Source organism: Lactuca sativa, chromosome 6 (genome assembly GCF_002870075.4).
Source record: "Lactuca sativa cultivar Salinas chromosome 6, Lsat_Salinas_v11, whole genome shotgun sequence".
In the NCBI taxonomy this organism is placed as follows: domain Eukaryota; kingdom Viridiplantae; phylum Streptophyta; class Magnoliopsida; order Asterales; family Asteraceae; genus Lactuca; species Lactuca sativa.
In genome coordinates this window covers 171,771,935-171,799,705 of record NC_056628.2, presented here as the reverse complement: position 1 = coordinate 171,799,705, position 27,771 = coordinate 171,771,935, and the positions used below count along the sequence as shown (strand labels likewise).

At 36.7% G+C, this 27,771-nt stretch overlaps 2 protein-coding genes across 2 annotated transcripts; both read right to left on the bottom strand.

Moving 5' to 3' along the window:
- Positions 1-741: 741 nt before the first annotated feature.
- On the bottom strand, positions 742-1,860 carry LOC111901911 (extensin-3). Its single transcript, XM_023897766.3, has one exon. It carries the CDS (start codon positions 1,819-1,821, stop codon positions 931-933), a length of 891 nt encoding a protein of 296 aa, XP_023753534.1. The 5' UTR covers positions 1,822-1,860; the 3' UTR covers positions 742-930.
- A 17,012-nt stretch (positions 1,861-18,872) lies between these two features.
- LOC111901912 (extensin) lies at positions 18,873-20,059 on the bottom strand. The gene has a single exon (XM_023897767.3). It carries the CDS (start codon positions 20,023-20,025, stop codon positions 19,075-19,077), a length of 951 nt encoding a protein of 316 aa, XP_023753535.2. The 5' UTR covers positions 20,026-20,059; the 3' UTR covers positions 18,873-19,074.
- Between the last annotated feature and the right edge of the window lie 7,712 nt (positions 20,060-27,771).

The following is a 27,771-nucleotide window of genomic DNA, read 5'->3' as shown; positions in this document are numbered from 1 at the left end:
AGGGAGCTGTGTGTCGAGTATACTTGGCTGTGAGGAGGTAAAATCTTGGTTGTTGCCACTGCTCTTGTGGTACCCCTGTTGTGAGTGAGGAGAATACCATGACGACAATTCTGGTTATCCATATGTAAGCCTTCCATGATACGGTGATACTTGATAGGCCATATGGCAATCATGAAGCTATATGTGGGTTGTAAGCACCGGTTGGAGCATAAGGACCAATTTCCATTGGTACATGTAACTTTCTACAAGCATCATAATTAAGTTGGTTGAGATCTAGAACGAAAAGAACATAAGCTTTTATGTTAGTGATGTCGTATATAAGGTTTGTTGTTGGAGGCAGTGGTATTGGCCATGAGAGAAATATCGAGAGGTAAGGAGGTGATCGATGATAGTAGAGCAGTGTTTGAGGATGAGAGCAGTATCACACAGGTGGTCGTGGTCTAGGTTTGAGTTGATCTCTTATACCATATAATTTTGGATATTTTTTATATGTTACTTTGCATTGTTTTAGTGATTAAATACAATTTACAGTTAAATGGGGTAATCTATTCGTGTTGACGACAAATAGATAAAGTATGGGCCTATACAAATAATGTTCAACATGCATAATTCAATAGTCTAATTAAAAATGTTGAATATCTTTATGAAGTTGAATGTTAAATAATGCATTGAAAGTTTATAATAAAGAAAGTTCACAGTTTTCATTATCACGAAGCATAAAACAAAAATAAATTAAGGATGTAAAATAACAATTTTTTTATTTATATCTTTATTATCAAACAAACGGAAAGAAGCAACTATTTATTGAATACACAAATCAAATACAAGTCGTAAAATTTTCAACCCTTTTGTCCAGCCGGATTATTATTTCTCTTGGAGTTTCAGAATATAAACTTATTAATTACTATCCTTAAACATGGCGATCACTCCTTAATGGTGAGGAGGGGGTGGTGAACTGTAGATGTAATGCGGGGGTGGGTACTTTTTCACTGGGGGTGGAGGAGGTGGCGGAGACTTGTAAACCGGTGGTGGTGGTGGTGGGGATTTGTACACAGGTGGTGGTGGTGGTGGAGATTTGTAAACCGGTGTTGGTGGTGGTGGAGATTTATAGACCGGAGTTGGTGGTGGTGGTGACTTGTATACATATGGTTTCTTTGGTGGTGGAGGAGGAGGAGACTTGTAAACTGGTGGAGGTGGCGGTGGTGACTTATATATGTAATGTTTCTTTGGTGGTGGTGGAGACTTGTGAACCGGAGGTGGTGGTGGTGACTTGTAAATGGGTGTAGGTGGAGGTGATGACTTGTGAACTGGTGGTGGTGGTGACTTGTAAACATAATGAGGTGGAGGTGGTGACTTGTAAACAGGCGGTGGTGGTGATTTGTGAACCGGTGGTGGTGGTGACTTGTAAACAGGTGGTGGTGGTGATTTGTGCATCGGTGGTGGTGGGGACTTATATACTGGCGGTGGTGGAGACTTGTGAACGGGCACGGGTGGTGGAGGTGACTTGTATACATATGGTTTCTTTGGAGGTGGTGGAGACTTATAAACAGGAGTAGGAGGTGGTGGTGACTTATATACGGGTGGTGGTGGTGACTTATGCATGGGTGGTGGTGGTGACTTATACACCGGTGGTGGTGGTGACTTGTAAACATAATGATGCTTAGGTGGTGGTGGTGGTGGTGATTTTTTTGGTGGAGGAGGTGGTGGAGATGAGTAAGGGTAGGCTGCCGTGGCCGATGAAGGCAAGCTTAAAGAAACAATAACTACCGCAAGCGAGATTAAAAGGGTGACCATTGAAGACATCTTCCTTTTTGTTCCCATTTCTACTAACAGAAGTGGGATCTGAGTTATGAATTTGAGACACCCTCTGATCCTTTATATAGATGAAATATCTACATTTTCTAATTAAATTTATAATAGTTACAGCAGTTTAATAAAAGAATCATTTTTTTCAACGTGGTTCTACCAACTATAATAAATTAAACTTTCTACAATGTAAACTATAAAGACAATATGAGCCATCCACACATGAATACTTCAACATTTGAGTTATCGTCTATTGGATTATTCTTTCATTTAATATATGTATAATATATATATTAAACAATTTTAATTATTCAGGTTAAAATTAAACTGATTACAAACTTATGATAATAAATTTAACAATTAAATATTTTTTGATAGAATTGGGGGTGTTTGAGATATCTTTTTACCTTTAAAAGTCCTTTTTGCAAAAGCACTTTTTGTAAAAATACTTTTTACAAAAGATGTTTTTAAAAATGTGTTTCGATCAGCTTTTGAGAAACAAAAGTCAAAAGTTGTTTTTAAAAGATGTTTTGTTTAACTTTTACATGTAAAATAATAAAAGTTCTAAGAGTTTATTGATTAGAGTAGTGGTAGTTGGGGGTATATGAGTAATTTAAGTGTCAAGGGCTTCAAAAGTTCCAAAAAGTCAATGACTTTTCCAAATGCTCCTTTTTTTTTTTTCTTTCTCAAAAGTTGGTTCCAAAAAGATTTTGTCCCTTTTCCTTTCTGAAAAGTTGGTTTTAAAACAAACACACCCTTTACCTCTATTAAATCCATAGAATAGAGAATGATAGAATCTTAAGCACTTTCGGACTCCCTCATAGTATTGACACAGTTTTCCTCGGACTGAATGATACCAAATTTTATAACTCTAATACTCTATAGGTCAAAGTATATATATCAATCTGTGGACGTAAATTAGCTAGGCCTAGAATTTGATGACTTAATGATACGAACACCTTTACCCAACGTCGTCCAATATTTGTCGAGAAGAAAGACAAGAGGTAGAACCAATAATTGATCACGTGACCAGTGAAGAATTATATATAGAGGTAGGTAAATATTTATAACGTAGTACAATTTGATTGGTTGAAAATAACTGACATAATGGTTTCTACTTCATTGACGAGATGAGGTAACTAAAATTGAATCCGTCACGAAAAGGAAGTTCCAATCATTTTGTCTCAATTTTTTTTTTTGAATATTTGATGTATCTAATTTTTATATTAACAATAGAATGAATACATATTATTTTGAATTTGTCTCGGTTTATATTTTATCTTTGTGTTCAAATCCCTACCGTTGGGAGCTTTGTTCCGTGGTTGGGGATTTGGCATTCTACACGATTTGAGGAACCCGTGATTCCTCTTAACCGCTCCAAACTTTTTTTTTTAATGTAGACTAGCTGTAAGACCCATGTATTACATAGGTTTAATTAAAAAAAAATATAAAATTTTAATAATTTGAAAAGTTTACATTTATAAGAAAAATTAGAAAAATTTGAATTATTAAAATTAATGAGACTTTAATGTATTCAATACATTACATATATAAACTTTTTCTAATAAATACTTTACATATATATTACCTTAGACATTAAATGTGGAATTTTAATTTAATAAAATAAAAAATACAATAAAATGACAATTGGAAAATAAAAATTTTAAAAATTCTAGAAAATGCCATGTATCCAAATGAATGAGAAGAGGACATGTGACAAAAAACCTTCATTTATTATAGTAGATTTTCTATGGGAAATGATTTGAAAAATTCTAATATTTACGGAAAAGTTACACTTTAATCCAAAGATTTGTTTATTAAACGAAAAAATCCTGAAAACGGACAAAAATTTACAATTTGATCCTTTTTTACCTGTTGAAACCGAAACCAAATTAATTTGTGACTATTTCGTAAACTAACCCCAAAATATTGAGACTTTTTTGTAACCCAAAAATATTATGACTTTTCTATAAACAAAAATATTATGACTTTTCTATAAACAAAAATATTATGACTTTTTTGTAAACAAATTAAACTCTTATTATTATTATTATTATTATAAGAATACTATTTATTGAACTTGTATTATTAATAGTTTAATAAAACATATAAATGCATTTAAATGAAAAAATAATGACATTGTTTAAAGGTGGAGGTGGAAGAGATGGTGATATTTTTAACATTGAAATCATATGAATTTCTGTTTGTATGTTTTTACTTTGTATATGATCATTTCATATTTTTTTATTATTGTTTACAATTCAGAATATTAATACTTACATATTTAAAAGAAATTGCATAATTGTAAAATCGTTTATAAATAATTTAAGGTAAAATGATTTCTCTGTTTGTATATAAAATTGTTTAAGGTAGAATGATTATTTTCCAAATCCAACAGATCCACTACAAACATCTATATAGATAGGTAGTCTATATCAAAATTCAAAAGTATTAATTACAATATCTTGTTTAATAAAAAGTATAGGACATGTTTTTTGGATTAATTCTTTTGAATTTTGATTAATACTTTTGAATTATTCCTATTACTTTTGATCAACCAAGATATTGTAATTAATACTTTTGAATTTTGATATGGGCTACTATCTACGTAGATGTTTGTAGTAGATATGTTGGATTTGGAAAGTAATTATTCTACCTTAAATAATTTTATACACAAACTGAGAAATCCTTCTACCTTAAATTATTTGTTAACAATTTTACAAATATGCAATTTCTGTTAAATTGTTAAGTACTAATATTATGAATTGAAAAACAATAATAACAAATGTGAAATAAGTATATACAAGTAAAAATATAAATGCATAAATTCATATGATTTCAATGCTAAAAGCATCACCATGTCCTCCACCTCCACCCTTAAACAATGTCATTATTTTTTCATTTAAATGCATTTATATGTTTTATTAAAATATTAAGACAAAATTGTAAAAATGGTCCCTGTGGTATGCATTTTTTAGGGTTTTAGTCCAAACCCCGAATTTTTTGGATTAGTGGTCATTTTGGACTAGTTTGTATGTGAAAATGGTCCCTCCGAAAATTGAAATGACTAAATCGCCCTCTTCATATATTTTTTCTATTTATGTTAATGTTTTATTGATAATAAAATGGGGCCCACACCCCATTCTCTCTCTCTCTCTCTCTTCACACACAGATCTATTAGGATCATTTGGAGGCTTCAGATGAACTCATTCATCCTCAATCTTAACTCTTTCAAACTTCCCCAATCTCCAAATTCATGTCTGACAAGCTCTCCAAAACAAACCTTAATCTGCAAACTTCACTTATGGATCGTCGTCGTCCACCATAATCAGACACCCACCAAAGCTGGACTGTCGCCATTCATCAAAGCTAACAACAGTCTCATTAGAACGTTTCCTGAAGAGCTCATCACCGCTCTTCCTGATCTTAAAAAATTAGACCTCGCCAACAACAATCTCTCTAACAAAATCCCAGTTTTAAAGAGAAAATTGGATCTAAACACAGCTAGGAATGCTCTATCAGAAAGATAATCACCAATTCCATCCTTATCTTTGCCTTCAACAAAATCATTCCAGGAATACCAAATTCATAAATTCCCAAACCCCCAAATCAATTATAAGAAGAGAAAATCCTGGAGACTTGTAGCTGTTCTAATTCCGAAAATGGAATCCTAGGGACTTGTTTCCTGTAAACGAAAGGATAACGAAAGCTTATCATTCTACAAATAATTTATGAAGGAAAGTTGCACTTCTAGGAGGTTACTGGAGGGTGTAACAGCGATTAATTCCAAAAACACAGGACCATGTTTAATTTGTAAGAATGTCATAAATGGACCTTATTGAGCTTCAAGAACAGATGAAGCATTTACAACCAAATTGATACAGAAGAACGAACAACTTGAAGAATTGAAACACCAGGAAAAATCTTTTTTGTTCAGCTATAAAGACAATAAATGAGGAATTGCAAGAAGCTCTTTGGGAACTCTTTTTGTGCTGTTGTAAACAGACGATTTAATTGAAGAAATGAAGCTCTAATTTCTTAGATGGGTTTTTTCAGGTGTAGGTGCAGAGAGAGAGAGAGAGAGAGAGAGAGAGAGAGAGACCCTTCTTATTTTTTTAATTATTAATATAAATAAATTAGTATTTGATTTAAGAAGAAATGAAAGAAAAATGAAAAATAAATACTCCAAGGGTATTACAGTCATTTCACTATTCAGAGGGACTAAAAACACAATAAAACTAGCTCAAAAGGACCACAAAGCCAAAAAAGTCGGGGTTTGGACTAAAACCCCAAAAAAATGCATACCACATGGACCATTTTTGCAATTTTGTCAAATATTAATAATACAAGTTCAAAAAATAGTATTCTTATTTATATTTTAAATAATAATAATAATAATAATAATAATAATAATAATAATAAGGGTTTTGTTTGTAGAAAAGTTTTAATATTTTTGTTTACAGAAAAGTCATAATATTTTTGGGTTATAGAAAAGTGTAAATATTTTGGGTTAGTTTACGAAATAGTCCCAAATTAATTTGGTACCGGTTTCAACCGGCCAAAAATGGTCAAACTACAAATTTTTTCCGGTTTTAAAGAATTTTTTGTTCAAGAAAAAAATCTTAGGACTAAAAAAAATCAAAAGTATGTAAACCCTAATCCCTTGATAATTTTGATTATAGTATGGCCTCCTTAGGGTTCTTGATGTTCATAGATTATTGTTATGAATAGAGAAAACTTAGATCCAAATAGGTTGTATGCGAACTTAAGGGTTAAATTATTTCGCCTTATGCTTTGTCTTATAGCCTATAAAACCTATTAGTGGTATCAGAGCGATAGTTTCTATTTGATTCAGCATCATAATAAATTAATGAATAGATCAAAATTAGGGTTTATATAAAATTAACTTATAATATTATAAGGTATAAGGGTTGAATTTTAACTTTTAAAATTATAGGGGTTGGAACTAAAGTTTTTAAGGTGACTTTATATGTTCCAAAACTTGAGGGCAAGTTTTGTATCTTTCAAAAGTTTTCATGTTTCATAACTTATGAGTTAATGGTTTATTAAAATGAGAGACTCTTCATTTTATATAACCTATGTGTTCATTAATGGACTTTAAAAAAAACTTTTGGTAATCCATAACTTGAGGACAAATTATGGATTCCATTAAAACACATCAAGATCAAGAATTAAACTAACAAAATAATTCATGTGATCTACTAAACTCATAAGTTCATGAACATTCATATCAACAATTTGAAGAATCATAAAAGCACATGTAAAACTTGAAATTTTGATAATAGCCATTGTAAATGGATTAGCATAACCATTACACCATCTAAAACAAGTTTTATAAGACCAAAACAATTTAGGGTAATGTTTTTAGTCCATTTCCAGCAGCAAAACTCGAAAATATGCATTCAGGGCCTCCTACTCGTCGAGTGCAAGAACCTACTCGACGAGTAGGATGAAATAACACATGGACTCGTCGAGTCCCCCCATGGACTCGGCAAGTTCACTCAGCAGAATGCAGAAATCTTGAGTGTTTTCAACAATTTGCATCAAGTATCAAGAAAACAAGCCTAGACTCTGATACCACAGAAGGGTTTTGAGCATTCTAACACTCCTAAGGTGTACATGCAACCCTAGAAACCTTGGATCTATGTTTTACTAAGATACATGCAAAATTGTTTTTCCAAGGTTCTTAACCTAACTAGCATGGCATGGGGAACTTTGAAACATAAAAGCTAGTAGGAGAACATACATTTCTTGTTGCTTGGATTCCTTGAGAACCTCGTGAGCCTAGCACCTCAAGTGTGATGCCTCAAATGTTTCACACAACACCACAAGTCTTGGAATAACCATGAGAGAAGTACACTATCACTCAAAATCGGCTAGTCCTCTTGTTCTACACATAGTCCGATTTTGGTAGCCCATGTGGTCCTTTTATAGTTGTGTCACAAGTAGGGTTACATCATGTAAACCCTAATTGACATGGCTTTTCATATTCCATGATCCATGTGTTTATAACCTCCATGGACTATCCATGGATCACCTTATGGGTTTTAGCCCAATTCAATAAACCATGTATCATTAGCCCACTATAAAAGAATGGATGATTTACACAATCAACCCCATATATTTAATTAGTCTCCTTTTGATCACCAAATTAATTCTAAATTAATTCTTGATCAATACTAATTAAATAATATTATTAATATATTAGAACATATAATATATTACTAAAACTTAAGTGTCATTTCTCTCATTTAGTCTATCCAAGTGTTGCAATGTCATGCAACCCAAATGGACCATGCTAATCGGGTCAAGTACATTCCAGAAATAGTTATGAATTTAGACACCTAATCCAACAATAATCTCTTTTAGCCCCAAAGGATGGTCTCCTTACAAGCATCCATTGACATTAAAACCCTAAAATCGATCCCTAAGTCTCTTGGTGGTGTTCTTGAGCTAGTAAGAAGTTCTTGGTGCTCATTTTTGGCCTTTGTGAACGTAGAGGAGATATTGAAGTTGTCTTGCTTGGTGGATTGGCTTTGGATCCAGAATCATCTTCTTTTGTGCAAGCATTCTAAGGTATCAAGTTTGAACCTTGACTTATAGATGTTTAGATCTCTTCATTTTGTGCTTTGTTGTTCTCTAGGTCCCTTTTTAGGTTAAGAAGAGGGTGAAATTGTTTAAGGACTTGTTATTCCAGATCTGAGTTTGTTTTTGGGCCACTTGAGCATAAAGGTGCAAGCTTTATGATATTTTTGGAGTCATGCATGCATTAAGAATATTATTAAGTCCCTTTTAAGCTTAATAGCTTCATTTACACATGCATAAACATAAAGTTGGCAACGTTACGTGGTTTCCAGCTCAAGGAAATCAGATCTAAAAACATAAACTTTTTGTCATTATTTTTGGTCCGTTACAATTTGCAAGTAAATATAAACACAGAGAAAACCCAAATAACCTTGAGAAATACAGAAGAATCGTTATCATGTGTAAGTTTTGGTGTCTTTATCGGGTAGGAAAGGGGATGATTTCTAGCATTTGGTATCAGAGCACTAGGCTCATACCTACTTTAGAGTAGAAAGGAATAAAGACCACTACACAACAACAAATTAGAAAAAAAAAAAAAAAAGAAAGAATGAAAGAAGAAAGAAAGAACGAAGAAAGAAATTTGTGAAAACCAGATGTTTACTTCAAAAAGAAAGAAACACAACAAGGAGGATTAAAATAGGGTGGTTCTTGGTTGTGGTCTGTTACGACTCTGTTGTGGAGTTGATGGCTCATAGTGGTGTTGACAAATGAAGGTCTGACTGTGGTGGTTCGATCCTGGAGATGATAGCGGGCAGTTGTTGAGGAAAAAAACAAGCAAGCAGGTTAAGAGGAAGAAAGTAAGCAGCAAGAATGAAAGCAAGCAACAAGGCTGATCACATTAATTTGGTGATTAGAAGAAACAATGAAAGCAAGCAGCAAGTCCGATCAGGTTTGGTGATCAAAAGAAAGAAGCAACAGAATTTTTCTGTATGAAAAGTAGCAAGTAACAAGCAAGAAGGTTGTTGCATATTCTGTAGCAAGTAGCAGACAAGACAATCATAGCACATGGAAAGTTTTGGGTTTGTAGCAAGTAGTAAACACGAAACAAAATGAAAGAATCAAGAACGATATAGCAAGAAAGAGGGTAGCAAGAAGAAAGAAGATTGAAAGAGGCAACAATGAGATTAAGAAACGAGTTGTTTTTTCTTTTAGAACTCGAAGTAGAAGAAGGTTGTTTGGAATGAATTTTGGTGTTCTTCATCCCCGATTCAAATTCAGAATGATGGTGGTGGCAGAAGGTAAGTAAATGGTGCATGATATGGGAATGTAGGATCTAATTCTGAACGTGGTAGAGACTTGACTTCCGTAACCGTAGTTCAGGTGGTCAAAAGGGCATAAAGAGTAGCAAACCAGAGAGCAGAAAATAGATGTTTCAAAGAATGATGGTTGGGTATATGAAAGCAAGAAGAAACTGATTTTGCTATGACGAAGACGCTCAGGTCAAGATTACAAGGTGAATGTTAGGTAATCTTGATGGGTTATGGGTCACAGATGAGTTGTAGATTAGTGGGTAATCCATGAGCCAGTAATTGTGGTGTGGATCACAGTTAAATAGTCCATGTTGGACTAAGTACATAGAAAGTGGATGTTGTCGAGACTTGTACTTGACCTAGTATTATGGAGAATAAGGAGGAAATAGTTGCATGTTTAGTACGTGCCATAGTTTAGTCTATAAATAATGTAAGATTTTTCTTTAATGGGTGTATATAGTTTCCATTTGCAAGTAAATATAAACATAGAGAAAACCCAAATAACCTTGAGCAATACATGAGATTCGTTATCAGGTATAAGTTTTGGGGTCCTTATGGGGTGGGAAAGGAGCTGATTTCCAACACTATCAGCCCTACTGGCAGTTCAGGTGGTCTTATTTTCATTTTGTCTTCTAATTTGTTCTTGAAGCTTCACTATACATGCTCTCGATATTTCTTAGTTGTATCCGATCTCTGGAAGGGAGCCATAAGAATCACCACCCTTGTATATGATTATGGTCCTTAGTTTATAAATGATAAAATAATATTATGGAAGGAACTCATTGACTTAAAGTCCAGTATCAACGGAAATTGGATATTTTTTTGGAGACTTCAATGTTGTAAGATTCATTGAGGAGAGAATCAATTCTGCTTTATGTTACTATATGAATTGAGATTTAATGAATTTATTATCTCAAATGCGTGCCTAAAAGATCCCAACATTTGGGGAAGAAAATTTACTTATATGTCTGTAGATGGTCTAAAGCTAAGAAAGGTAGATCGGTTCTTGGTTTGCTTAAATTTCATCAAATTTCAACCCATTTCTTTCATGACTACTATGCCACATGAATTCATTGGTCGCTCTTTGGTTGTTCTAAAAGTATCTTATGCCAACTTTGGACCTTATCCATTTCGATCGTTTCTTTAACTCATGGTTGTTAAGGAAAGATTTTGATTTTTTATTTCTAAATGCTTGGAACTCTTTTACATGATATGGTCCTTAGACATGATTCTCTCAGCAAAACTCAGATTTCTCAAGAATACTTTGATAAAATGGAGAATTAAAATAAAAAATAGTGAAATAGGTGTTTTGATGAATTTGAAAAAAAAAGTGGATACACTAGATAGATCGACAAAACATAAAACACTCTCCTCATATTAAGTTACTAAAAAAAGGAAAATGAAAATTCTTGAATTGGAGAATTAAAAATTTGATCCTCATTAAAAGGCTTGGATAAAATGGGTGATAGATGGTGATGAGAAGAACCAGTTTTTCCATGGGATGTTGAAGAATAAAATTTGTAAAAATAGAATTCACGTGATCATCATAAATGGGGTATGGTCTACTGATCCCAAAAGAATCATGAAGGAAGTTTTTGACTTATTCAGTGCCAAGTTCCATGGAAAATGGCCAAATAGATGGAAACTTGTTAGTCCCCTATTTAAATAAATCTCCTTGGTTTAAATGGCTTATACGGATACTTGTTTCTCTATTGATGAAATTAAAGATGTTGTTTGGAGATGTGGAGGTGATAAGGCACCAAGTCTGGGCAACTTCACCTTCAAGTTTTTCAAAAACATGTGGGATGTTATGAAGTATGATGTTTTCCATTTCATGAAGCATTTTGAGGAATTCGAGTGTATAGTGTGTGGATGCAATTCTTCTTTCATCAATCTTATACCAAAATGTAAAGACACCCTCTTGCTAGGATATTATAGACAAATTAGCAAGATTTGAAGTATTTATAAAATTATGGAAAAGGTTTTAGCTATCAGACTAAAAGGGTTTATTGGATCGGTAATTGATGATCAGGTTCAATCGGCCTACATTAAAGGAAGAAATATTCTTGATGGTCTTCTAATCATAAATGAAGTTTGTTCTTAGGCTAGGAAGATTTAAAAGAAGATATTTTTATTTAAATTCGACTTCGAAAAAAGCATTTGACTAGGTAAACTAGAAATTTGTTGATTCAACCATGGAGCAAATGGGTTTTAGTGCAAAGTGGAGATCTTGGATGTTCAATGTCTCTTATTCTTTCAAGCCTCGTCCTTGTTAATGGTTCGCCAACGAAAGATATTACTAGAGGTGTTCGTCAAGGCGACCCTTTATCTCTATTCCTATATATTATAGTCATGGAAGGGTTGAATGTGTAACGTCCTAAAATTCAAGTCCAAAAATTTCATTTTTGATTAGTTAATTCATAAAACATTCATTAGAAAATATTGTATAAACACATCATCTCAAAACCAAGTATCATATTTGAATCCCACAACCATGAACAAATGTCATATCAGAGTACAATCCCAGAAAACACCGGGCGGAAATCATATGTGAGTGTGTGTGATGCCATGCTACGCCACCAACTCCTTCCCCTTGGATGAAGAGGTACCTGAAACCAAAAACTGAAACCATAAGCACAAAGCTTAGTGAGTTCCCCCATCATACCACATACCATACAATACCATCGGTATCTTTCAACCGATAATCGTCATCGGTATATTTCAACCGGTAATCATCATCGGTATCTTTCAACCGGTAACTGGGGACTATTCCACCCCTACCACTAGCATATAATAGCAAGATATAAGCACACATTCAGACATATCCGGGTACTGACCTACCCCTTGGTCCTAAGGACCACTATCAGGGAAACTATCCCTATCATGCAACATATCATGCAGATATAACTCATAACCAACGCATACCAGACCAAGATAAATTATCACAAAGACAATTATCTTCTAAATACTCAATGGTGGGCTGGCATTGTGGCTTTAGACCCACCCCTACTGGAAAGTAACTCACCTCGTAGCTGCTGAACTGTGCGGGAATCCTCTAATTGCTGCCGCTGCTACTCCGGAAATCCTCCAGCTATAATTCCCACAAAACACTTAGTCAGAAACTGACATCTACCCTTAGGGTAAAATGACCATGTTACCCCTCGACCAAGTCAAAGTCAAAGTCAACTTCCAGTTGACCTGACTCGCCGAGTTGGCTCGCCAACTTGCCGAGTCCCTATCCTTCCATCAGACCTCATACCCGTCTCTACTCGTCGAGTTAGGCGATGACTCGACGAGTTTTCCTTCTAAATGAACACCGACTGAATCCACATGCGACTCGCCGAGTTGTATGAACAACTCGTCGAGTTCATCATCAATTGATACTCATGTCCTAACTTGACTCGCCGAGTTGTATGAACAACTCGTCGAGTTACTCTTCATCCTATGAACACCTTCTGTCGTCGACTCGCCGAGTTGATGAACAACTCGTCGAGTTCCATGAAGATTGTCTTGGACTTGCCTAGTCTGTTCATGCACTCGCCGAGTACCATGAATTCCCAGAACACTTTGCTTAGTCCAGAACGTTAGGTCACTCCCCGGGACTCCTAAAACCCTTCCAAACTCAACTGGTCCTTATGACACTCACTGATATGGGACCAAAACCCTTGGACTCGCCGAGTCTACCACATTCCTTATTAAGAACTTCGATTTCTGATGTACAACACTTAACCAAATGATAGATCCAGGCCCCTAAACTCGATCTAGCACGTACAGTTACAAACTTTACGTGCATGCATGGGACATTAGAGCTTAAAAGGCTCTAAAATAGCTCTTTTGTTGCATGTGGTCTTCCTTGGTGCAAAAAGCAACCTAGATCTAACTTGTAGCTCATAAAATGACATTATACAGAAGCCTAAACCCCCAACCATGTTTGCAAACATGGTTGGCCACCAAAAATGGCTTATAAAAGCCCTAATTCACCCCAAAGAGGGATCTAATAAATGAATGAGCAAGGTTAAGACTTTATACCTTCCAAAGACTGCAAATGATAAACCAAACTCGAATCCTTCAGTCCCCTCTTGATCCTTCTATGCTCTTCCTTCTTCCTTGAGATCAAAATTCACAAGAATCATTCAAAAAGCCTTAGATCTTCACAAAAACGGCTAGGGTTTGCTATGAGGAGTGTTTGGGAGCATAAAGGGGGAGAGGAGGCTGCATAAGGTCGTTTAAATAGGGTGTAAACCCCTTAGGGTTTTTGTCCAAACAACGGCTACTCGCCAAGTCCGCAACTTAAACCCCACGCCTCATCCCGCTTCTACTAGGCGAGTCAGTCCTTCGACTCACCGAGTCCAAGGCTAAAAATGCAAAAATAAATGAAGATTTAATAACAGAATACATACTAAGAACCAGGTGCTACAGAATGTGGCACTAAAAAGTACATGTAATAAATCCCATTACCATGATATCAATCTTCCAAACTCGGGACCTACCATTTCTCACCTCTTTTATGTTGACGATGCAATTTTCGTGGGAGAATGGTAAAGTTGTAGCATGTGCATTCTATCCCGTATTCTGAAATGTTTTGAAGTATCACCTGGTTTAAAAGTCAATTTCCATAAGTCTAGACCTTTTGGTATCGGAAACCTCGATTTAGAACTTAACAGGAGAGCAAGATTGATGGTATATTTAAATGGATCCCTTCCTTTCATTTATTTAGGTGTACCCATGGGAGCAAAGATGATGTGGAAAAAATATTGGAAGTCTGTAATTGATAGATTCAACAATAAATTGTCCATTTGGAAAGCCAAAACTCTATCATTTGGTGGTCGACTTACATTAATCAAGTCGGCTCTCTACAACTTACCGAGATATTATTTCTTGCTTTTTAAAGACCTAATCGAGAGTATCGATACCCTCAAGAAGATTAAGAGAAATTCTTATGGGGAGGTGAAGAAAATAAATCTAAGATTCATTGGGTTGTGTGGCGCAAAGTAGTGGCTTCCAAAGAAAGCAGCGGTTTAGGTGTTGGGTCATTAAAAGCACAAAACCTTGCTTTACTCACTAAGTGGTGACGGAGATTGAAAATGGAGCCAAACAACCTATGGGGGAATGTAATTTACTGAATTCACAACCTAAGTAGGAAACCAGTGTCATACACATCTAAAAAAACAGCCCTGGTGTAGCGTATGGTGTGAGATATCTGTAACACCCTAAAAAATATGCCAATTTAAAACTTTTTAAATCATTCAAAAACCAATAATTATTACAAATTTGTTTTCAAAATGGTTTCATGTCAGAGTATCCCAGAATCATATCATAAAAATATAAGGAGGTGCACGATCACGACTTTGCCTTCCCGTGATCATCAGAAGTACTTGACACATAATCAACAACTGTAAGCCCGAAGCTTAGTAGTTTCCCCCAAAATACCAACGTCATACAAATATAACCATATCATAAAAAACAGCATGTATAATGAGCCATTAGCCTGACTGGACCGCCTCGCAGGGCCATTAGTTTATCTGGACCACTCTCCGAGCCATCGGCACGTTTGAACCGCCTCTTAGGGCCATTAGCCTATCCGGACCGTCGTCAGGCCCTCGGCCTAACTACTATGCCTTAACCAGGTCTACAGTCTATCCGGTCCGCCCTGGGTATGTTGGCGCAAGCACAAAGCATGAACGCCTCATCCCAACCCCTAATCAAACAATCATGTGCACATAAATATCATACACTAGCTAGCATGTACAGATAGATAGTTATATAGATCTAACAGATCACTAACATAACATTATCCTATATACCAGGATACCGACCTAATCGGTTAATAACATAGCATCATCCTATATACCAGGGTACCAACCTAACAGGTCACTAAGCATATCATCATGCAATAACCAGGATAACAATCCAAAAGAAGGGTCGGTATTGGTGCCTTCGACCCTATTAGTATAGTGAGGACAACTCACCTCACAAGTAGCTCATAATGATAATGTCAAACTTCCTAAATACATTTCCAAACTCAAACACCTACATCCACAAATGATCCACTTCCATAAATTTTCCAAATTACTAAAATACCCCAAAAAGTCAAACCGGTCAACCCTTGGTCAAAGTCAAAGTCAACGGTCAAGGTCAACAGTCCATGTTGACCCAACTCGTCGAGTGTAGCTCACTGACTCGTCAAGTTCCTTCAGAACTCAAGAAATCGCGAAAACCCCAATTGACCCGCCGAGTTTCCAGACAACTCGTCGAGTCCATGTATTGTCCAAAAATGTCGGGAAAACCCTAACCAACTCGTAGAGTTGCCCCTCCAACTCGCCGAGTTCATGCAGAATCCAGAAGGCAGGAAACCTTCTTTCAACTTGTCGAGTTGACTATGCAACTCGTCGAGTTCCTTCAGTCTATTTCTCATTCAGATGCTTTTAAGTGATATCAAAACACCAAACTGTAGATCTAGGCTCCTAGGGTGTTGCTATCACATAAAGTTGCTAACTTTACGTGTATTCAAGGCTCCATGAGGGTAAAACACTCATAACTAGCCTTAGAAGAAGGTTTTGGACATGAAGGAGGGCCAAAGCTTCATAAAGCTTGAGGCTTTATGTCCATAAGGGCCTAGAGGAGTCCAGATCTGAAACCATGCCCTTGGTACAAGCTCAAATCCAAAAGTGACTCCATTTTGCACCAAAATGCCCATATTCAACATAAGAAGAGATCTAAGAAATGGAAGGCCAGGGTAAAGACTTTTTACCTTCTACTGGATGCCAACACGATGTAGATACTAGATCTACAAGCTTTCCCTCGTTCCAAGCTTCTTAATCTTCAAGCTTCTTCAACAAATGCACCGGAAACACAATTTTAGCCTCTCACACACTTAAGGATAGGGTTAAGATCGATTAGGGTTGCTTATGGTCGTCAAAAGGTTGTAAGGAGGCTAGAGGAAAGGACTTAAGGCCCTTTAAATAGGGTGCAAACCCAAAAAATTAGGGTTATCATGCACAACCTCTACTCGTCGAGTTGGTGTCCTCCAACTTGTCGAGTAGAAGGCATAAACCACGCGGGCTGACTAGGTTCGACACGACGAGTTGGGGCCTCCAACTCGTCGTGTTCCCTCAATAAAATGAATACAAAGCTTTTAAAATTTATACTTGGGAGTCGGGATCTTACAATATCAAAGGCCATAAACAACCTTCCTTTGTTGGGCATTGATTTATTTGATTTATTCTCTCTCACCTCAGGCTCTGATGTGGATTTTATGTTTTGGAAAGACATGTGGATTGGACCTTATACATTACAATACAAATTCACACGCTTATACGAACTTGAAACTATAAAATGTTGCTTATTCTCTCATAAGTACCAAGGGAACGACTCTATTTCTGGAACTGGAAAAAAGCTCCCAATTAAATCGAGGCAATAATGGAATTGGACTGTCTCTACTCCCTTCTTAGTGATGTTGCCTTCAATATTTCCTTATTGGTTTTAATTTCAATCTTGCTGCTGCTGATGGTCAATTCACTGTTGGGATTATGAGAAAATGTATTGACTCCAAGCTTCACCATTCAGTTGGACACTCAAGATGCTGGTAAAAAATTACCCCATTCAGAATGTTTGATGCTTCATTTTGAAGGTTATGTTGGGTAGAATTCTAGTTGTTGATACGTTACTTAATAGGGGTATAATGGTTAAATCTCTTTCTTGTCATCTATGTTTGGGCGAAACTAAAACGGTGAATCATGTGCTTATCAATTGTCATACTGTCGTTATTGCTAGAGATTGGGTTCTTAAGTGGTGCTGTATTCCGTCTCGACAGTTCTGTGACGTGTCTAAATTTGTTGATTATGCTACAAACCGGGGCAATTGTCCTAGGAAAATGAAGATAATTACTGTGATCTTCTACTGCTTACTATAGAGTATTTGGGCCACGAGAAACAACAAGGTGTTTAAAAATATTAGTTCTTCCCCACCATAATCGTTGATAAGGTTATTTCTCTCTCATATGTATGGTGTAATTTTAGAAGTAGACTATGTGTTGGAAGATGGGTAGATTGGAGTATTTCGCCCTTCTTACACTTATCTTGTTTTGTTGTTTGCCTGCGTTTGAACTTCTTGATAATTCAGAGGTTTTGTTCGTTTTATCATATTTTGCTTTCCAAAAAAAAAATCTAGAAAAATCATTAAGGGCGGTGGCTAAGCTGTCGCTGATTTTGATGAATTTAGCGACGAAATTTATAGTTTTGATGCATCCATCGCTAATCCTTCAAATTCATCAAAAATAGCCATAAACTTTCGTATCTTTAATGTTTTTTATATTTAAACATTATTTGTTTTGTTTCATCTTTTCGTATAAATTAAAAATTTAAGTTCTTACTTTATTTTACCAATTTATACATATTCTAAACATATTACATGTGTATACAATCAAAACTCCACCATTCGATACAAAACTATAGAGTATTTGTGTGTGAATGTACAAGGATCTAACAAAACTATGATGAGTTGTGAAACACATAACATAATTAAACATAAATATTAAATGTATTAATGAAGCAATCAAGCACTTATATGAATATCCAATCGAAACAATCAGAAATCTTTTAAAGTTTGTTCACTTATGTTGTTATTTTAATAATTTTTTTAATAATCCGCCGTTAATTTTCAAATATCAGCTTTAGACTGTAATTTCAGTGAAACCTTTTGATCCCCAAAAATATTAGTAAATTTTCTATAGACGAGTTAGCGACCGGTTATAAAGATTATTACAATTTGGTGCTGAAAAAATGTATTGTTTTCCGGATTATCGACAGACTTATTTTTAAAAGGTTAAAGATGAAATAAAAACTGGAACGTAAAGGGATTCTAAGTCATTTAATTAATAATATAAATGTGCATGCTTAACAAGCTAACATATAATTAGTTGAATGCAAATATACAAATATGGCTAATCAAAGTTTTGAATATTTTATAACATTTTTTGTTAAATGAAATTTTTTAAGTTTACAATGATTAACAAATTTATATTAAAACATGTAGCCCATCGATATTGATATTAGGTGTTTGTAGAAAAATGGAGTGTTAGTACTTGCCTGTTCAATATATATATATATATATATATATATATATATATATATATATATATATATATATATATATATATATATATATATATATATATATATATTAAGAAGTGTAAACCGATAATAAAGGATGTAAAACAACAATTTTTTTTATTGATACCTTTATTATCAAACCCAAACACAAAAGAAAAAAACGCAACTATTTATTGAAAACATGAATCAAAGTACAAGTCATTTCCGTACAACTTTCAACCCTTCTTGTCCTGCTCGATTATTGTTTGTCTTCACAGAATATTAACTTGTTACTATCCTTAATTAAAAACAGTGGTCACTTCTTAATGGTGAGGAGGAGGTGGTGAACTGTAGATATAATGTGGGGGTGGGTGCTTTTTCACCGGAGTTGGAGGAGGTGGTGGGGATTTATACACAGGGGTTGGTGGTGGTGGAGATTTGTGGACATGGGTTGGTGGTGGTGGAGATTTGTATACGTATGGTTTTTTTGGTGGTGGTGGGGGTGGAGACTTATAAATCGGAGGAGGTGGCGGTGGTGATTTATAGATGTAGTGTTTCTTCGGTGGTGGTGGAGACTTGTGAAGTGGACGTGGTGGTGACTTGTAAACGGGTGGAGGTGGTGACTTATGAACTGGTGGTGGTGGTGACTTGTAGACCGGTGGCGGCGGTGATTTGTGAACCGGTGGCGGTGGGGATTTGTAGACTGGTGGTGGCGGTGACTTATGCACGGGTGGTGGTGGTGACTTGTAGACCGGTGGTGGTGGTGACTTGTAGACGTAATGAGGTGGAGGTGGTGACTTGTAAACAGGTGGTGGTGGTGACTTGTAAACAGGTGGCGGCGGTGATTTATGTACCGGTGGCGGTGGTGACTTGTAAGCAGGAGGTGGTGGTGACTTGTAAACCGGTGGTGGTGGAGACTTGTGAACCGGAGGTGGTGGTGGTGGTGATTTGTATACATATGGTTTCTTTGGAGGTGGTGGGGACTTATAAACCGGAGTAGGAGGTGGCGGTGACTTGTAAACAGGTGGTGGTGGTGATGATTTATACACCGGTGGTGGTGGTGACTTATAGACCGGTGGTGGTGGTGGTGGTGGTGATTTGTAAACATAATGATGCTTAGGTGGTGGTGGTGGTGATTTCTTTGGTTGAGGAGGTGGTGGAGATGAGTAAGGGTAGGCTGCGGTGGTCAATGAGGGCAAACATAAAGAAACAATAACTACTGCAAAAGAGATTAGAAGGGTGGCCTTTGAAGACATCTTCCCTTTTGTTCCCATTTCTACTAGTAGAAGTGGGATTTGAGTTATGAATTTGAGACAGCGTCTAATCCTTTATATAGGTGAAATATCTCTATTTTCTAATTAAATTGAAAATAGTTATAGTGATGAAAAAACTAATTAAAAATTTTAGAAGTGAATCTACCAACTACAATAAATAAAACTATATACATGTAAACTAGAAGACAATATAATGCATGCAAAGCCATCGTATTCCCACCGTGGAATACTTCAACGTTTGAGTTATTGGCTTTTTCTTTTATTTATTATGATAATTTGATATTAGTTATTTTTTAATATGGACGTAAAAATTAATTAATTTATGAAGTACTAATGGTAATATATATATATATATATATATATATATATATATATATATATATATATATATATATATATATATATATATATATATATATATATATATATATATATATATAAAACATATTAGATATATCTTGAATTTTAAGAGGTATAAGATACTAAGTTTTTTGTACAAATCAATTATGCATAACAAAATCATTAATATTTAATAAAATTTTAAAGACTTGAATTAGAAAAGGTTATTAAAAAATTAATTTGGAGCAAAATAACAATTTTAAAATATTAAATTTATCAATAATTTACAATTTTTAAACTAGATACAAATAATAATTAATTAACATCAAATGTATAAACATACAATATAAATATCAGTTCAAAACATAAATATTTTAATTAAAAGTGATAATTTTTCTTATTACATAATAATTAATAACAAAATTTAATAACTAGTTTCCCGTAGTAAAACTATTCGCAAAAAAAAAAAAAAAAAAAAAAACTATTTATTACCGTTGTTTTGCACGGACACACATCTACTATATATATATATATATATATATATATATATATATATATATATATATATATATATATATATATATATATATATATATATATATATATATATATATTGATGAGTTAAAAAAATAACTCATTGATCGATTAGATCTTCGTAACAGGTAAGTAATAAACGTAAAAATAGTAAAAACAAAACACAAGTATGAATCAGAATGTGTCAAATGATTAGATTACTCGATCCTCAGCAGAGCTCGACTAAGAACTTTCGCTGTAGAGGATTCTAGGGTTACAAAATAAGAACGATGAATATGCTGAACAATACTTCTCTAATCGTTATTAATCATCATCTACTAGGATGCATGCAAGCATCTATTTATATTAAACCCTACAAAACTCACGGATGGACAGACCCATACCGGAGATAAACATTGGACTAGCTAACGAGCCCAATAGACGCAACACTATACTGGACCTAACAATCTCCCCCTTTGCGTCAATTTGGAGCAAGACTATTGTTTCTTTTTGGTTGGGCCAGTAGCGGGAACCTTCTTTGTTGTATCAAATAGACGTGAGATAAGTGCAAGGATAGTCTGTCTGAAGCGAATGTACCATTGAATCATATCATCAAAGTACTTTATCTCATCCGCTGTATTCTGCTTGCATCGATGGATGATCCCTAAAACGTGTTCCAAACAAGCAGTGGTGTAGAGATGTTTGTCTGCCAAGGCAAAAAGACATTTCTGTCCTTCGTTCCTGGTAAACATGACGGAGTTTCTCTTTGGGTCAATCTTCCCCATCTGCATCATGTTGAGATCACTGGCAGAGCCAACAGGAGATATGGTAGGCTTCTTCTTGAATACGCTTGCTATCTCCTGATCCATCAGAGCAACTTCCATGACATAGCATACAAGCATCCTCTTAAAGTGGTCGATGATCGGACCATATTCGGCTTCGTTTGTAAGAAGGATGTTGTGCAAGATAATCCAGTCATCGGGATTAAGGTTGGGAAGATCTGCAAGTGAGATGGCATGTTCGGTCTTGGCAGATCCCCGTAGTACCTTGAACCGAACGTTGGTGAAGTTGCCTTCCCTATACGGCTTTAGGACTCGAACATTGACGATTTTCTGAGCGCTCCAAGTTTGGTATTGTGGTTGAGCTGCCCTCAGATAAAATTCGACTAAGTCCCGATCAACCTTTGGATGAGGATGGGGGAACTCAGCAATGTTGGCAAAGGCATGAAAAATAAACGCCTTTCGGGTCAGTGGCATATCGAACTGAGAGTCGACAGTGTTAAAACGATCTAAAGAGATCACAGGTTCTAGCCACAACATATTGGGTGTTTCGATGGCTTCTTAAATTAGTTTTTCAAGAGTCCAAGGAGGAAAAAGAGTTTTCCTGCTCTCGAGAAGGTCATGGGCTTCTTTCTGTCTCCTTTCGGCTTCTTCAGCCTCTCTAGCCACACGAGCACTGATGTCAGCCTTTTTATCTCGACCTTCTCGCTTCAGAAGGTCGGCAATTGTCTCCTTATCATCTTCATCGCTCTCCTTAGCAATCTTCTTGCCCTTGTCTTTTACACCGGAACCGGAGGCTTGGCCTACTGGAGGAGGTTCGATTGTGTGTGTTGCTGTTGAAGTAGGAGGCGGTTGAGACATATTCTCTTTTTCTCCCCCTTGTTTTAGAATGGACATGAAATCAAGGAGCCCTTCAATTTTGCTCAGAAGAAAGAGGGCAGGAGCAAGCTTCTCTGCAAGGTCACGCCTCACAGAATAATTGACGATCGGGTCATGTGCTTCAAGGATGTTTGAGATAGCTGAGTGGAAATCCGAAACACATGATTTAACCACCTCTCTTTCAGATCGAAGAGACTCAATCTCCTATTGAGATTTGGAGAGTTGAAGACTCTTGACTTTCAGAGTGGTAGTCTTCCTTGCGAGAGCATCCATGAGAGAGTTCTCAGCAGCTAAGTCTTCTTGAAGCTTGGAGAGACGCTCCTCAATGGTTGTTCTGAAAGCTGAGTTGTCGTCAGAAATAGTTTGACGAAGTGAAGCGAACGACTTCAGCTCAGATGCGACTGATGTAGCCAGCTGGTTGACAATGGGTTCCAGCGTTGTCTTGGTGGCTGCAGCACTTTCCTGTAAAGATTTTAGTAAGGAAGAAGCATCAGTGAATAGTTTATCAACTTTTTCGGTCGCTGCTTGACAAGCTTTGGTTGAGGCATCAATGGCTGCAGTGGCGGAATCAAAAGAAACTTGATGAGCTTTGGAAAAAGCATCAACAATTTTTTGAATGGCAGCTTCAGATATGGAGGACTGAGATGTAGAAGATGAGGGAATGAGCGAATCGATTTTATCATGTAGCTCCTTGAGATGCCTCTTTGTGACAGGAGCATCGTCATCATCGTCACTCTGAACTTGAAACGGACTGTAATAGACCGAATCGAAGGTCATGTCCTCCCCGCCAAGAAGTGGTTCTTCACCCTCTGATGCATGAGCAGGAGAAGATGGTGGTGGTGAAGCTGGAGGCTCGGTAGTAGTAGTAGGTTCGGGTTGGGTGGTGTGTTCGGTTGTTGGTCTGGGTTTGGGTGCTGAAGTGGATTTGGGTGCGTTTGTATGAACCCCCGTATCAGATACGTTGGTTCTTACTTCTGCAGTGGTGGTGGTGGTTGCTTCGGTAAATATGGGAGGTGGTACTGGGATGGAGGTGAAAGGTATTTCAATGGTGGAAGTTATGGGGGGAATAGAAACAGGAATTATAACTGGTGGAGAGGAGATAGGAGAAGTAGAGAAGTGAATTTCAGGGGTAGGAGATCGTGGTGGAGTGTTACCATGAGGCGAGCCTTCAAAAGCATATATCTCTTCCTCAGATTCGCTTGAGGATGAAGCGATAATCAGTTTACGCCTCGGTTGGGTTTTTCTCTTCTTCTGCGGCGGGGATTGTGCAGCCTTAGTGGTTTTCCTTTTCTTGGGAGATGGGCCTTTAACTCCCTTTGCAACCTGTTTTTCTTTCCCCTTGTCAGCTTTCTTTCCTCTTGGGGCAGGCTTGTCAGCATCGTGGATTGACTTGAGCATCTTTGAAGTAAGCTCACTCGGACCAGAGCGTCTGAACTCCTTGTACGTTCGAATAATCCGGCTGTCAGCAGGAACATCACCATACATTGTTTCCGGAATTTAACCGTTGAACGGAAATTTAGAGGCATCAGAAACAATGACATTGGAGCACCAGCGACAATGGGGATGTGGTACTTGTCCATCACCCATTTAGTGACAAGTGTCCAAAACCGGGCATATGAAATCTCTGAATGTCGAGAAGTGGAAGAAAGACTCTGAATGAGTTGTTGCCAGAGGACCGACCCGTAGTCCATGTTGATTCCATTGTAGACCCCGTACAGAATCGAGAGAAAAAGACGACTTGCCCTGTCTGATCCAGCAATTCTTTCAGACAACCCCTTGAAAAGCACTGTAAACATACCATTCCACTGAGGGGGCAGACACGATATCTTGAACTTCGTGACTGTGGTTAACACCTCAGTATACCCCATTTTGTAGAACATGTTGAAAAGATGACCCATCGGAATGGTTTCAGGGTTAACCCTCGACGAATCAGTGTCAAACCCTAACAATGTGTAGCAGCTTTGCTTGGAAATCGACGCCTTGTGCTCGAAGACAACAAAGAAAATCTGTTCGACGACCTTGTCGTAGTGAGCTGTGGCAAAAATCTGGGACATGAACTCCATGGGAACTGCTTCAGCTCTGGTAAGAGCAGGAGCGATTGGCGAGTACTTCAGGCATTCGATAATGGGGAACATGAAAGCGTCGTATGTCTGAGGAGTAAGATCAATTATCAAACTCTGCTGGGGACGAATCGGCAAGATGTGAGAAGTTACGTGAACTGATGAAGAATCCGCCATTGTTGAGATGAAGATGGGAGAGATGATGAACAGTAGAGTGTTGGAGGGTTTTTCTTGCTCTCTGGAAATATGGGTGCAGTAAAGAGGTAAACAGAGGTTTACGTTGCCTTTTATACTATGGGTAAAGGAGAGAGAAGAATCTTTCCCAAATCTCGAGTGAAAAACGAAGAGTTTCTCGGAGGCGATTGACGCGTGACAGTTGGTGTTGCCGATGATTACGCATGAGAGAGAGCGTCAGTCCCGATTTACACGCCTTCCCATCAGGCGCCGTTTTGAGATGAAACGGTTCCAATTCGCACGCTTGGCTTTCTTGCGTCGTTTGAAATCAAATCGATTGGACTCCCGCCTGAGTCAGCATTTTGTCATCTTATCCTTTTAGAGTTTAACGGCATCTTTAAAATAAAATCGCCCATGTGGATCAATTTTAACCACAACCATTTTATAACAACCAGTCCAATTAAAATGCCTTGTAATTAATGAAACCAGAATTTTGAAAAATCAAAAAGATTTTCGTGCTGAGTGTGTAAAAGAAAAAGAAACAAAGCAACACTTTTGAGGTATTATGTGATGTCAATAAAGACACGAAACAATGGATCCCGGGCACGAATCTCTTCCTTCAAAGTCAAGAGAGACCTTAAAGTGTTTGTGTGGTTTCCCGTTGAATAACGATCAGACACTTATTAAGAAGTGTTGAAAGGCTTCTTTTAATTAAGCTTATGTGGGTGGCTTTCGCTTCGATTCAGAATTCCTGATCTTGATATAAGATAGAAATCGAACGAAGTACTTGTGAGACCAGTGTAGTTTGTTGAACAAGTAGGGTGGAGATAATTTAAGTGGCAAGGTAAACTAATGTATGTAAAATCTCAAAAAAATAAAACTGGATTGCAAGGGAAGAAATGTTATTGGATTTAAGAATTTCATAAGAATCACTCAAAAGAAAAGTAGAGAGTTCACATTGTATCCCCATGGATAAGTCCGTCAATTCATTAGTGAAAGCTAGAGCAAATTTATTGTTCACCGTCAATGCATAGTAGGTATTGAATTGTGGGTTTCACTTATCACGTAGTGACACGAAGCTAAGATCATGAACACATAAATTATGCAACCATAAACCTCAGTGGTAATGTCTGAGAGTCTCAAGGGTTACGTTTGTGAAGCGAATGAGATGGAGAAAAGTAATGTCGATGGTGTAAAGAAACCAAAGTACCTCTACTGTAAAAGAAATAGGGACTAAGCAGAAAACTCTTATCTCATGTGAGAAGAGAGTTAGGTAGCTCATGATTAGAATAAATATGAGAGCCTAATTGGGAAGACAAGGTTTTTTTGTACCAAGTCAGTAAGGCCATTATTCTGAATCAGGTGAGGCTTTGGACACATACAACAGCATGCTTCTAGGGACACTTAGCTAGTGAAATGATTTACCCACAAAGAGACATACAAAAAAGATAAGAGCCAAAATTAAAATAAAATAAAGAAAAGAAAAAAATAAAAAAAAATTATTTTTGGAGTTTTTGATAAAAAAAAAAAGGAAAATAAGACAAAAAAAAATGTTGGAACCGAACCCGAGCGTTCGGTCTATTTTGGTTGAAAAAAAAATTGGAACCGAACCCGAGCGTTCGGTCTATTTCGGGTGAGAAAAATTTTGTAACCGAACCCGAACGTTCGGTCTATTTCGGTTGCCAAAAAAAATAAGATAGAAAAAGAAAAGAACTTTGACAAAAAGATAAATGAATTTGAGAGAATAATACAAAAGATTTACAACCAAAGAAACTACCTTTGAGGGATAAGCAAAGAATGGATGATACGACCGAACCCGAGCGTTTAGTTCATTTCGGTACACCAGAACAAGACCCGCACCCGAGCGTTCGGTTTATTTCGCTTCTTACTTTTGATCTTGAGAGGTAATTTTTGGTACTAACTCCGATTCCATCATTCCTAGCCCTTGTAGAATTTTGTTGAAAGAAGCTTCAGGAAGAGCTTTGGTGAAGATGTCAGCCAGTTTATCAGTGGTTCGAACAAAATGAATTTCGACGTTCCCATCTTCCACATGATCCTTAATGAAGTGATACCTCAGTGCTATGTGCTTAGTCTTGGAGTGTTGCACTGGGTTACGACAGATCCTAATTGCACTCTCTGAGTCGCAATATAGTGGGATCTTTTTCATATTGAGTCCATAGTCCCGGAGCTGGCTTTGGATCCAAATCACTTGAGATGTACAGGAGGCAGCTGCGATGTATTCTGCTTCAGCGATAGACAGAGATACACAAGTCAGTTTCTTTGATTGCCAGCTAACCAACTTTCCATCAAGGAATTGACAGCCTCTAGTGGTGCTTTTCCTGTCTAGTCCACAACCTCCAAGGTCTGCATCTGAGTAGGCTTGAACGAAGAAACCTATGTTTGATGGATACCATAAGCCGAGAGATGTAGTTCGTTTCAGATACCGGAGTATGTTCTTCACTGCAAGCATATGAGGTTTACGAGGATTCGCCTGAAATCTAGCACAATAACATAAAGAAAACATTATATCGGGCCTGTTAGCAGTAAGATACATTAAAGAACCGATCATCTGGCGATATAGCGTAATATCGACTGCTGGCTTATCTAAGGATGGAGTGAGCTTGGTGCCGAACGCCATTGGAACTTTAACCTTTGAGTCTCCCATCATGCCGAATTTAGCAAGGAGAGTCTTGGTGTAGGCTTCCTGGTTAATAAAGATGCCTTCAGGTCCCTGTCTAATATTTAAACCAAGGAAAAAGTTAATCGGACCCATTGAGCTCATTTCAAATTTAGTCTCCATCAGCTTTCTGAATTCAGCTGTTAAGCTAGGATTCGTTGAGCCAAAGATGATATCATCGACATAGATTTGAACAATCATAAGGTGGTTACCTTCCTTCTTACGAAAGAAGGTTGGGTCAACCGAACCTTGTTTGAATTTGGACATCTTTAAAAACTTGGTTAGCGTTTCATACCAAGCCCTAGGTGCTTGTTTCAGACCATAA